The sequence below is a fragment of the Sylvia atricapilla genome, chromosome 3 (genome assembly GCF_009819655.1).
Source record: "Sylvia atricapilla isolate bSylAtr1 chromosome 3, bSylAtr1.pri, whole genome shotgun sequence".
Taxonomy (NCBI): Eukaryota; Metazoa; Chordata; class Aves; order Passeriformes; family Sylviidae; genus Sylvia; species Sylvia atricapilla.
Genome location: NC_089142.1, coordinates 64191309 through 64204955, shown reverse-complemented (window position 1 = coordinate 64204955; position 13647 = coordinate 64191309). Strand labels below are relative to the sequence as shown.

At 40.0% G+C, this 13647-nt stretch overlaps 1 protein-coding gene across 1 annotated transcript in view; it reads left to right on the top strand.

Annotated features, from left to right (window-relative positions):
- PEX7 (peroxisomal biogenesis factor 7) overlaps positions 1-10424 on the top strand; it is a 42485-nt gene extending 32061 nt beyond the window's left edge. Inside the window, exon 10 of the mRNA XM_066315606.1 lies at positions 7775-10424. Within this exon, the coding sequence (XP_066171703.1) occupies positions 7775-7843 (69 nt within the window). The 3' untranslated portion in view covers positions 7844-10424. The remainder of the gene's footprint in view (positions 1-7774) is intronic.
- Positions 10425-13647: the final 3223 nt, after the last annotated feature.

Below are 13647 nucleotides of genomic sequence, written 5' to 3'. Positions count from 1 at the left end.
TGATGAATAAAAATATACTCCTTTAAGCCATCTCTTCCTGGGATTTTGCTGTGTTTAGGTTCATGTTTACATGCTGTAGGTAACTTCCTTTGGTGTTACTTCTGCAGCTTTATTTAAAAGCAGGTTTTTTCTTCTGTTGTAGGTTGAATGCCGTGTGGGAGTCAGGAATTCATTTTAAACGTTATCAGGCAATCCATTAATAACATAGATTAAAGTACAGATCCTGTAAACATTCCCTTCTTGTCTTGATTCTGAAATTATTTCCATAATATGTAAAGAAAAGAAAATACGCATGTATCATGAATTTCTTTAAGTCATGGACAAAAGGATACCCAGCCCTTACTGTTGCAGTTCTAAAACTATTTTCCTAACACAAATGTAAAAAAAAAAACCCTGACACTCTTGAGTTTTGTCTAAAAATCTTTTTTAGCTACACCTCACATCTTTTCTGAACTCTGTAAATCAGCCAGTGGAAAGTAAAAATTACTGATTTCCATTGATTCTGTGTTGCTGAGATCAGGATTAAGTATCTAATGGGGACAGGAGAGGAATCTTTCCATTTCTCTGTACTTCTGTGCGATGAACAATGATATTCCTAACTGCAAGGATACGTAATTTTCAGTGAGAGTGATGGCAAGTGGTGTAATGGCTTAGAGCACTTGATACGTGAAAAGCACTTTAGACATCCGTGACATGCCAGATCTGATCAGGACTCCGCAATGTACAGTGCTGAGTTGCTCCCTTTGGAAATTAAAAATGGTCAGCTTTTTTATGATAATGAACCATGCGTCAGTTCTCTAATTCAAAATCATCTGTTACCTAAATGCATGCTGAAGTCTAGGTTTTAGAACAACTTGTGTACAACGTTGTGTACACAACTTGTGTACAACCACTTAAGGGTTGCTTCTACTGTGATTGTGTGTGTTTGGATCATAATTGCACTACAAAAGGGCAGCTGTCTGTGTAAATAGCTATTTCTGTCAACAAGTTTGGGAGGAAACTTGTTTTCTCTAACCTTCTGGCTGTGTTTCCATTTTTTTCCCAATTCTCTTTCCCATCCCAGCTGGTGGGGTTGGGGTGAATGAGCCAGCAGCATGGTACTCAGTTGCTGGCGGGGATTAAACCCTGACACACACAACACCCCGTATTATGGAGACAGTGATGGTACCAATGTGGTACCTGTGGTTCTTGTGCTCTCTGTTACACTGGCCTCTGATTCGGCCCTCCTGAATTTCCATTCTATCCTTAAAGCTGTAGGGTGTCATCAGCATGTTCTGCCAAACCACAGTCTGCTCCTTTCTTGTGGTGGGCAATGTTAGAACTGAGAGGAGGTGCCTGTAGTGGTCGGTTGATCCGATGAAACTGATGGTGTCCTGCATCACTAAAATTTTAAAGCTGTAATTTCTTAATAGCTGGAGGGAGGCCGTGGCCAAACTATATCCACTTGACCTGCATGCCCTGAAGGTAACTTGAAATCTAGTTCTAAATTTGTCCAGCTTTATGGGGAAATTTTTGATCGTTGTCAAGTTTTGGTTTGCAGATCTGTTCTGTTCCTTGTCTTCTTTATGCAGCTTTTTAAGTGTGCTGCATTAGCTATGCCAACACAGGAAGCAGAAGGGACAGGAGAGGCTGCAGAAGTTGGCTTAACCAGTATAGCCAAATATAAATGCAGATGATGTCTTTAGTAAGGCTGTTTGGCTATGTATGTTGCTGTTCATTTAAATTAATTGTGGATGTTCAAGAGCCCCAGAAATGTTGATTGTTCCATATAAAAGTGGAGTTGTATCTTGTGGAAATGTACAGAAAAACAGACATTCTCTGTTTTTTTCTTGTGTTCACTTGCTTTTGCACCTAATTACTGAGGACCTGATAGCTTCCATCCAGCTGTTGTGTCTCTCCCACTGTTATAATTATAACACTGTCTGTACTTTGCTTTAGTCTCTCCTTATGGTCCTTCTCTAGGATGCTACTGAAGTGATGCAGTTTCTTTGATTCTTTGAGTTAAAAAGAGCCTACTTTCCTAGTTTCAGAGTGGATTTTTTCCAGAAAATACCAGTTTTCACCAGCTGCAAGTGTTAAACCAATTTGAACACCTTACTGAGTTGGAAGGACTAAAAAAAAAGGGGATATTTCTTACTGTTGCTTACTGTATGTCTTTCCCAAACTGTGAAAATTGAATTTTCACTAAGTCAAAGCTAGGCAGTCAGGTAATGGTCACTATTTGCCATTATCAGCAAAGGTCTCTTGGTGTTTGGAAAGGTTTCTGTCAGGCATCACAATTTTATAAAATTGGAGAGGAAAATCAGTTTTGATGCTGAAGTACGGGGAAGGATGGGAGACAGTACTTTCTTACTCAGTAAACGTATTGCTTGTGCATTTTATTTGGTGCAATGGCTTACAAATACTTGCTGTTTCTGTGAGCCTTATCTTTTACTCTGTGTAGTGGATTCTGTTCCTCTCCTGCATGACCAGTAAATGTTTCAGAAGTCCCAGTAAATTGCATTAGTGAAGCTCAGTGGAAGACAGTAGCATTTTGCAGCTGTTCCTGAAAATACTGTTAGGCTTATGAATATTTGTGATTATATCACAAAAGGAAGGAACTGGACTCTTAACTCTGAGCTGAAGGATGAATTTGAAGTTCGGATAGGGTCATTAGAAAACAGTTTCACTGATGTAAATTGACTGCATTTGGGGTCACCAAGCATGGAAAGGCATTTTGCAGTTCCAGTGTACCTTCTACAGAACTTAAAGTTGACTTACCAATTAAATCAGTTCCTGGAAGCCTGAAGTGATGTCTTCCTCCTGATTTTTAGAGGAATTGCTACCAAATCTCTGGAGATTTCACAAATATTTTTTTCTACCCTGCAACTCACATCTCCATTTCCTTTACCACTTACTAATGAAAGCACACTTGGAAGACTTGCATTTAGGAATGTGTGGCATGACTTCCAAGTCATCTTCCCATTGTCCATGTCAGAGCAACAAAACAAGTGATGAGACTGCTCTCAGCGTCTTAGATCAGTTCTTTGTGACAGATCTTTGCAGTGTGAAAAATAATGCCCCTCAAGTCTTTGATCTCTTCTTTTCCTTAAGAAAGAAATGAATTTTTAAAGCCGCATTTGGAGCATCTGTTTCTGATAACTCTAGTTTGAACCTAGATCTTTATAAGAAGTTCTGCTCTGAGGTTTGTTTCATTTTGTCTTTACTGGAAATAATATTTAAATCAAGGTGTGTTTTTTTCAGAAGTAAATTTTTAAAAATATTGGTGTTATTGCACATTGAAAATAAGCTTTATTTGCAAACTCACATCATTTTCACTCTGATGTAAAGGTTGGCATCGAGCAGTTCACTCTGGCAACTGCTAACCAAACAGGCCACAATAGTGGTCCAGATTTTCTAGAAGAAAATAGATATTAAATAAATTGAAGCTCGTGCATGTTTCCATTATGCACTTGACCAATTAGTTTCAACCTGTGAAAATAATATGATGAGTAGCAAATGTAATAGCTTGCTTTATCTTCAGTTAATCTCCATCCCACAAGCTTAGAGGATGTTCTGGATCCCTCAAAAATATGTAATAATGATATAAATAGACCATTGGATTCTGTTTGAGAAGGCACAGAAGATAAGAAACTAAAAGAGGAAGGGAAATACAACTAATGGGAGTCAAGAACTGATTTTTTTTTTTTTTTCTGCTGACTCTTCTACAGAAAAAAGAAAAAGACAGGTCTCATTTGAAAATGGGATATGGAGAAGCTGAGAAATGGGTCTCTCTCAGGCACATTTACGTATTATCACGTGATTGATCATGAGGACTCTGGAAACTCAGTGGCACCAAGACAGTTCTGGAGATATTAAGCTAGAGAGGGCTGTCCTTTGTTCTGATTAAACCCTTTCATAAAGGGTAATTGAACTCTTAAGTTTTTAGTTGTTCTTTTGAATATATTTAATCTTGATTAGGGCTTGCAGATTTATTGTGCCTTCAAGTACTGAATAAAAAAGTTTGTGGCTAACTTGGGAATTTTCTCTTATCCTCTTGCTTCTTCTGAACAGTAAAGAGGCAGAATGTCGTGCAGGTAATTGCACTAGACTGAATGGATTGCCCTCAGGTGCTGGAAAAGGTCTAAGTCTATTGCAAGGCAAGATGATTGTGATGAATAGGAAACAGAGGGCCTCTCAAGGGAGTAAATCAGTTAGTGAGTCAATGGAAATGGCTCTGATAAATGAATGGATGTCAGTATTAAATCATTTGGTGGAAAACATTGTTATAGTCTGGGACAAGGATAAACATTTCAATAAAATACAGGATAGTTGTTTTAGTTGAGTTGAACTATGATTTTCTAGTCAAGCAATTAGCTTTCTGGGACGATTGCAGTTTATTTGTTTGTTTGCTTTTTGGCTTTACTTGAAGAGAAATACCGTGATCCCCAATTTTTGTACTTGTTTTTGTATCTTTGCTAGCAGATAAATTGGCATGATATTTATTCTGCAGTAATAACAGTTAGTACCTTTACTGTATATGCTGGTACTGCAATTTTGCTACTGAAATAAAAGCATTAAAGACAATTCATAAATGTCATTTTGTTAGGCTGCCTTTGTTCCATGTAGCTTTAGTTACAATGAAAATTACCAGCCCTAGAATGCTTTTACTATCGCAATAATTTGTGTTATTTCTTGATGTAGTTTACCAGTCAGTGAAACAGAGAATATTCTTTACAATTAAGTTTTACAATTAAGCTCTAATCCTGCTTTTTCCTGCAGTTTAATAGTTAAAAGTTAAACTAGATTCACAGTAAAACTACATTCTATAGAATGTACTGCAAGAATATTCATAAATGATAATGAAAATTGCATGACATACAAAATATGCCATATGAAGTAGTCAATATTATGAGGATATTGCAATTTGTACATTTCTTTACAACTGACATAAACTGTCCTCTGCACTGCTGGCATATCAGTTTGAAAAAAAAAGCCAAACAACTGTGCACCCTCTAAAAATGGAAATCAGTGAGATTTTTTTGAATCTCAGAGTAAAATTTGTCCCCAAGAAAGCAAACATTTTTTGCAGGAGGAAAACTTCTATCCCTTTGTCCTCCTAATGGCAGGGACTTCTATTAGGTGTGCAAATAATTTTCAGTTTTCCTTTGTCTTCATCCCACCACAGGAGGATTTTCTTTACCTCTCAGTAACATCATCTCATTGTCAAAATATAAGCTCTATGAACTTGCCTCGTTTTGTGTGCTATATTTATTTACTGTAGTGTGTTGGATGAGCCTTCATCCCAATGAAATTTCTATTTCAATACTTAAATTAAATAGCATTTAGTTTATTTTTTTAAAAAAGGCTAAAGTGCTTTGAAGTATGTATTAAAAATAGTCATATGTCACATGAGATATTTCTAAATACTTTTAAAGCACTCACATTCAGTATCCCACGTTATCCTCTTCTGGGGAAAGGCACACAACTGTCTTAAGACCACTGTATAAGACAGGTCACAAGATAAACACAAAATGCAAGAAGACATTTTGTAAACTGATGCAGTTGCTGCATGAACAAGTCCTTCTCTTTATTTTAGGATTCCTCTTAGTCGTTTGTGGCAGTGGCATTTCAGGCAGTGACAGTCTGAGCTACTGCAAATGGGCACCATGGCACTCTCCATCAATGAATGCTGGCTGCTGCACTCTTAGCTTACAGTTGCCCCCTTTCTCTGACAGTCTTGGCTGTATTTTGGAGAAAGTATGGAGAAATGGAAATGCTATTTCATTTTTAATGTTCTGCCATGCTGCAGTGTCCCAGTTTCCCATAGATACCTGTTTGCTGCACTTCACATGTGTATTTTCATCAAGGTTTCTGGTATCACTATTCCATTATAGACTTCCTGCTGCTTGATTCACTGTTACTGTAGCTTTTGTTTTCCTCTTGTTGGCTGGCTATATTTTCTCCATTCTTGTGGTATCATTAAGTCAATGAGTTGGGCAACTTATCACAAATGAGCCTTTTCAAACTCTTTTAGTATCCCCTGTTTATTTTTAGTGTTGCTAGATTAAATGGTTCTGTAACTATATTTGTTCAGAGGTGATTTCAGGGATGCTAATTACATTTATAACAGGTGGGAATTCCCATGGGATTTTTTCCAAATGTTATTTTTGTTTCTTTTTTCTTTGCAAAAATATTAAATATTGCCTATAGAACATTGATCTGTAGCTGTGGAGAATAGTAAAAAACCTGCAGTTTATGTGATTACCAGCTTCTACACAGCATTTAGTGGAAAACTCAAATTTTCTTTTTGGTATGATTTGAGAGACTGCAATGCAGCAGAACATTATGCTACAGAAAGCTCTATTATGTTGTATGAATAGACAGACATATTGTCAAGAGTTTTTTTGACCCATTTAGATGTATATGGAAAGCACTTCAAATAACTAAGTAGAACCAGCTAAGGAAGCAATAAAAATGAGTAATAGTGCAGTATAGTAAACACAAAATGGGCTAATTATAGTCTGAAATCAAATACTGTAGTTGGATTTCCAAATTTTTAGTGTGCAGCTGTTCATTCTGGCTCTAGAAGAGAACAGGAATTGCAGTCTGCAGCAGAAGGAAGCTTGTTGTGCAGAGGATCCAATACTGTATCTTTTGTGATTCCAACTGGAAATGGCATTGTAAAGATAATGCAATATGGTTTCAGCCAGACTGGTTTACGTTTATTTGTGGAACTCATCAGCTTTTTCTCTTCAGCTTCCCTCTTTCTTCTTCTGTTTGCCTTAGTTCTTGTGTTTCACAATATTTTTCAATATATATGGTAAGTGATCTTCTTGAGTAATTGTCAGTGTGGTTTAACCCTTTCACTTTGTTACAGACTCTAAAGTGCATTTTCAATGAATTTTCAAACCTAAACCATTCTGTAGTCTTTTTCCTTGTGATCTTGTTAATTATTTAAATCTTTAAACACTATAGACTTAGGTTAACCCCCTAGTTTTCTGGTTTTAAGTTCAAGCCTTCATCTAGGATAGAGCTTAAGACATTGAATTCAGAAAAGTTTCAATTATACTCTACAGTTACTGTGTTTATAAGATGCCTTTGCTACAAGTGGCACCACTTCTTATCAGACTAGTGGAGGTCTAGGTAGTGCTTGAAGCAGCACCACGGCCTCCAAATCCCAATGCTCAGCAAATTCACATCTCTCTTCTCAACAATAGACAGTGAGCTCATAGCTTATCAAGCGTGAGACTGAAACTCTGGCTTAATTCTTCAGGAAACTTCCTGCATAATTTTGTTGAACTTTTTTGGTTTTCTATTCCTCAGCACTAGACATTAGGAGAATGTCTGTAACAATTTCTGTATCTGCAAGTGGAAGAAGGTTGTTCAGATCTGGCCATGAAATGTTTAGATACTATGGTAAAAGGATCCTAAGACTTTAAAAAGAGAAGAAACATGGCAGGTTCTGGACTTTTCTGTGTCCTTCCTTAATTTAATTTTCAGTTACATTCTTTTGCCTATTTGGAACATTCAGTTGAAACCCAAAGGTTTCTCTGCTTTCCTAATGGGGAGTATGAAAACCAGGATGTTGTTAATTTTCATGTTTTTCAGTAAAGTTAAAGTTAAAACAAACAAACAAACAAAAAAAAACAAAACCATTTAGTTACTGAATAAGTTTGAAGTATTGTAAGTCAGAGTACCAACTGGTATTAAATCCACAATATGTAATAAGTTCCCTGTGTTTTTTGTAAAAATGACACTTGTGAAGGATCTAAATAGATTGTTTGCTTTATAGGTGGCGGACTGTGCTTGGGATGAGCTAGTCAAGATCTACACTCCATCGTGTCTGGCAGTTCCTGTTTAGAAGAGAAGATGATCTGACACACCAGGAACCTTTCTCTCTTCCCCCACAACCAGACTTGTGCTAAAGTATCAAGTGTCACTAATCTCAGTGTCTCTTTATAAGTAAAACTGCTTGAATGGAGTGTTGTGTTCTTGAACATGTGGAGACTCTAGGGCTTGGTTTACTGTACAGGTAGTACTTGAACTAGCAAAAATGTTCCACAGCTTCTCAGTGGCTAAAGAGTGGCCATAGCAGAAATCAGTGGTGTCTTCAGAGCTGAATAACCAACACGGGTTTGTGATCTTGCTGGCTAATGATGAGAGCAGAGGCCTGAATCTTCTTGTTCCTTATGAAAAGTAACTGGCAGTGTATTTTGAGATGTCGCTGTAGAAAAGAAAAGAAAGGAAAAGCAAAGCAAATAAAGGCTTTTTACTGTAAAGTACTGTAATGTCAACTGAAGTTTGTATCACCCAGATGCATTTATGTTTTGCTGTGAGTCACATTGCATTATTTTCTTTTGCAATATGATGCATTTACTCTTGATCGACAGTAAATGTCATAGTTTATAGCCAGCTGATTTGTTTGACCTTTTTGATTACCGCTTCACAGAGATGGTAAAGATTATTTTCATATATTTTTCCTTTAGATCTCTTTGAGTAAAACAGTTGATGAAGTTATGTAGAAAGATATTCTGATAATAGAGAAAATGGTTATAAAAAAGTGAAATACATACAAAACTAATTGGATCACAGTTCTCAAGATTTAGAGATGGGGCAACCATCTCTTCTATTAGACTTGTTTTCTATTTTCACTTTAAAAGTTCTTCCAAGAAATAGAAGAGGAATGTGGCCATATATCGAGTGTTTCTGGACCTCTGACAGCCTGGACAAAGGGAGAACTGATGTCCAGACCAGCAGACCTATATACATGCAGATTAATTGCATGATATAAGCATAGCAGATCCAGCATGGCCAAACGATTGCAGTCACTACAATATGCACGACATGTTCTCGGTATGTTGAATACTTTGCATTCTCAGTTTGACCCATTAGCCCACATGCTGGTACTTCCATTTAAGTTTTGTGGGGCAAGTAGAGATGTTCAGATGTTACATTTCTCTAAACACCTCTGAATAGTGTTTTAGGATCAAACTGTCATATTACTGCAGCACATATGTTAGCCTTCTCTCCTGGTTTCCTGCTAGCCATTTTTTTTTTACATTCTTAAAACAGTCTCCTTTCTGCTGTTAGCCCATCTCAACTACCACTACCATTAAAAGACTTTCTGCAGGTTGGGTCTTTGCAGATCTCTGGTCAGGTTTTCATAGTGTGCTGTTAATAAATGCTCTACCCTTCTGGGTTGCAGCACTCATAGATCAGCCAATAGCAGACACTGCCAGATCTGCTGGATGCTTTGAAGCAATGAAGGAAAGAATTCAGCTGAGCTAAGACCTGCAAGTTGCAAGGAAAGAATGATTGTTCTACCTTGGAGAAAGAGCCACAGAAGTAACATGTAGCCATGGGGATATACTGGTGTGGTATATAGGGCTGGACAGGAAGAAACTTTTTCTACAACGTGATAATTTGGATCCCAGTTGGATCTTGTATTTTTCATGGTCAAATGCAAACTGTCCCCAGACTGACATCTTTTTGAGCTGAATTAATAACAAAAAATGGACTTTATCTTTTTTTATGACAGTGTGCTGTACCAAATCCCAAACGTTTACTGCACTTTAATTCTGTGTGCTGAGGAATAATGCAAAATAAAGCTGTGCTGCATGCAGCTTTCAGCAGTACTATGGGCCATAAAATCTAATTTTAGGCATTAAAATTGATTATTTCAACTTCAATAGTTTCTCCACTCTTCTGTTTTATCTCCCTTTTCTCCTTCCATTACAAGCTGCTTGTCTGAGTGGAACATTTTGGTGGCAGGTGTGTATTTTATATCCATGTTTCTGAAGGGACAGAGAGAGTGGGTTATTCCAGAATGCTGCCATAGCCTATCAGTTGGAAGGGAAAATTTAGAAAACCTAATGCAAAGGGAAAAATTAGGAATTCTGAACATGCACACTCAGCACATGGATTAAATCTTTCTTCAGCTGCCTTCTCTCCCCTCATGTCCTGGTTAGCTTCAGTACCGAGGGTTGCTGTATCCGGATTTAATTCTCTCAAAAGATGAGCACATCCAGAAGATGCACATAGTAAATAAAAACTGTGGCCTTTAATCTTCCTGTGTGATCTTTGAGTGGTGAGAATGTGCTGTAACATTTCTGCACTGTAACAGAAAAAAACAATTTGGCAATAGTTGTTGCTGATTCTTAATTCTCAGGGAATATTTGCAATAGTTGTTTTGAAGAAATACTTCTTATTTTATGACCAAAATACTAGCTTCCAATCTTTTTCTTTTTTTTTCATCTACTGAAACAGTTAACAACAACAATTTAAAAGATGTAATATGTTCTACTTTCAAACTTGCTCCTGTAAAAGATTTTGTTTTATTTAAGTCTGGGTTTCTCTTTGGTTCAAGAAACATATTGATTAATGAAGTTCTAAAGGCATGGATTTATTGTTCTATAATGCTATTAAATTAATTGCACACAGTATCTTTGGCTATACTCTTGTGTTCACTTTCCCAATTAATGTTGTTCAAAAAGTAAATGGAGTGAAAGATACTAAGAGTATCTTCGAAGAAGAGTATCATAATCATGGTTTACTTCATGTGTAAATACTGGATGACAGTCACATTTTCCCCCTGTACTGTACATAAGTAGAGACCATACTTCATGCAGCTTTTCCTAGCTGTGTGTCCCATCACCTATTCATTTTCATAAAGGACAGCTATTTTAAATTATTCTTTGTGTCTGCTTGTGCAGAGTATGTGTCAGTGATGAAGTGATCTTTTTCTTCTAGCCAAGTACAGTGCTGGCCACAAATTTTGCTGCATAAGCAGGGCGTACTGTGCCTTTCAGTAATACTGCTCAGCTATGGTCAGGGTCATGGGATGGGGAAAGGATACACAGTTCTTCCCTGACAGACCTCATAGTAGCATTAAACTCTAATAAAAGCAAATTTTCCATTTAATGTTTTATAGAGATCTTTACCATTTTCCTCCAAGAAGCTATTATAAAAAAATCTATGCCCTTAGGAAGACACCAATTTGCTGCAGTTTTTGTTTTCCTCTCACCTGTGTCATTGTAGCCAGGTGAAATGCAGAACTTAGCATAATTTCCTCTAAAGGATGAGAGATAAGGGATCGTAACAATTTCATTAGAGTAAGGAACTACAGAGCCATTAATCGCTATGATCTGCCCCACTGCCAGGCCGAAACTCTTTAACAGAGTCTATGTATGAACTGAGCAGCCACTTTTCCCTCTGAACACATGAACAGCCAGTGTGGGGGAAGTGCCTTCACTGCAATGCCACATCTGATGATGTTTCTCTGTTGCTTTATTCAATTCCTCTCCAGTGAAGAGCGGGAAAACACTTTGTGTGACTGTGGAGTGCTGGAGAGGCAGTGGGAGACTAGTACTGAACCTGGCCTCAATCCATGTTGGGAAAGGGGTGGCTTGGCAAGGGACAAAAGCTGCCTCTCAACCTCCCTTTCCTGTCTATAGACAAAATTTGGAGTACCATGAGAGATGTTGCAAGAGAAGCTGCCCTTACAGCACAGGTGAGTTCCAAAATAGGATTTCGTACTGGAACACTTGACTTTCCAAACTGAGTATTGATGCAGCTTGTCCTTGAGTTCTCCATTCATTTCTGGGCCTCACAATTTAAGGAGGACATGAAGTTCCTTCAGTGCATCAAAAAGCGTACCTCAAAGCTGGTGAAAGGGCTGGAAGGCATGTCCTGTGAGGAGAGGCTGAGGGCGTTGGTCTTGTCTAGTTAAGAGCAAAGGAAACTGAGAGGAAACATCACCACTTTCTGATGCTTCCCAAGGAGGGCAAGTGGGTAGGGAAGTGCTGATCTCTTCCACTTGGAACTCAAATTATAAGATGCATAGGGAATGGTTCAAAGATGCACCAGAGGAGGTTTAGACTGGACATTCAGAAGCATTTCTTTACTAAGCAGGCATTCAGCACTGGAACAACCTTCCTAGAGAGGTGGTCAATGTCCCAACCTTGTCTGTGTGGTGGTTTAAGTGGCATTAGGAGAATACCCTTAACAGCATGATTTAATTTCTGGTCAGCCCTGAATTGGTCAGACAATTGGACTAGGATGATCATTCTACATTCCTTACAAGTGAAATAGTCTATTGAAATTTTTGTTTCTGATATATTCGTTTTTCTGTTGCAGTCAAGGGAATATTTAGCCCTCAAAGCAGTTTTGCAGCCTGATACTCTGCAATGTCAGAGACTCACTTCTCTAGTGATACTTTCACTGGTGAGGTGACAAAATTGTTTCTGCCAGAGGATACACTCAGGCATAGTCCAAATTACTCCAGTATTTCCAGAAAGCACAGTCTGATTTTTTTCCATCTGCACTTACTTGGCAGGTTTTTTTCCTCCCATGTGCAAACACTGTCAAGGTGATCCACAGTTTGCTTTAAACTGTGTTGCATGTGGGCTTGGGGTGAGTCCAAATAGAGGCTGATGTAAATGTGTTGGCACATTTCTCAAGTGGGTTCTGAAACCAGACTTGGTCTCCAGTACCTGGGGTTTCTTTTCCTGCATTACCAGTTTGCATCTTTGGACACTCATTCTTAATGCGTACCTCTTTTAATTTTATAAACCTTGCCCTGTCTCCTTTACTCTGCCTGTCCTGAGGATGTTTAAAGAAGGCTCAAGATTACAAGGCAGCTCTGAATAAAAGTATAGTTTTTTCTCCCCTTGTGTTGCCTGACACTGCAGGAAACCTGGTGGAGAGGACTGGCTGCCCGAGAGAACTGCTTTTGCTTTGCCTTTTCCTTAGTCGATAGGGTCTATTGCCGTCTCCTGTTAAAACTTTCGTCTGGAAAGTCGAGACATGCGATCAGCTTACTTAAGCTTTACCAGGCTTTAAAACATCACTTTTGAAAGCTGTGCGGCTACCAGTTTTTGGTAATTTCTCAAGGCAATTCCCTCTGCTGGTTCCCCTCGGTTTTCTTAGCAGCGGTTCCCGTCTCTGCCGTTCGCAGCCCGAGAAGGCGCTCCCTCGGAGAAGCCGAGGAAGGAGGGGGGCACAGGGAAGGACACTGCCAGCAGGCTCGGTTGATGCTTTCCCCCGGGAGGCCGTATACTTTTGGGGAACAAGAGAAGCAGAACTCCTTGCTTGGGAACGCGCGGGCCTGCACTGATCTCCCCGCTCCGGGAGAACCTGGGTTTTCCCACGGCGCTTCCACGTTATTTTCGGGCCGGTGGCGCTCGGCTGCGGAGCTGCGGGCGCCCCGCGGCATTTCCCGGAGCGGAAACACCTCGGTGCTCGCTACCGCTGCCCTCCTCCTGCACCTGAGCGGGGTCGGGAGGACATGCGGACAGTGTGGGGTGGCTTCACATCCCCGCTAGCCGGGCGTGCTCCGGGGTACACCGTGGGACGAACCTGGAAACACGGGGGGGGGGGGGAGCCGCGGCGAGAGGGGGGGACACCGACAGCGGCGACGCAGACACTGGGGATGGCGCGGGGACTCACCGGGGGCGGGAAGGGGACGCGGATAGGAGGGGACACACGCTGGGGGCGGCGCGGGGGGGACACGTCGGGGGCGGTGGCTGCCCTGCCGGGAGCGCCTCCTGCCTCCTCCCGCCCCCTGCCTCCGCTCGTCCCCGTCCCCCCGCGCCGCCGCCGCCGCGGCGGGTGGCCGGGCGGGCGGCAGAGCCGGGGGCCCCGGCGGCGGGGCCGTGCGCGGGCAGG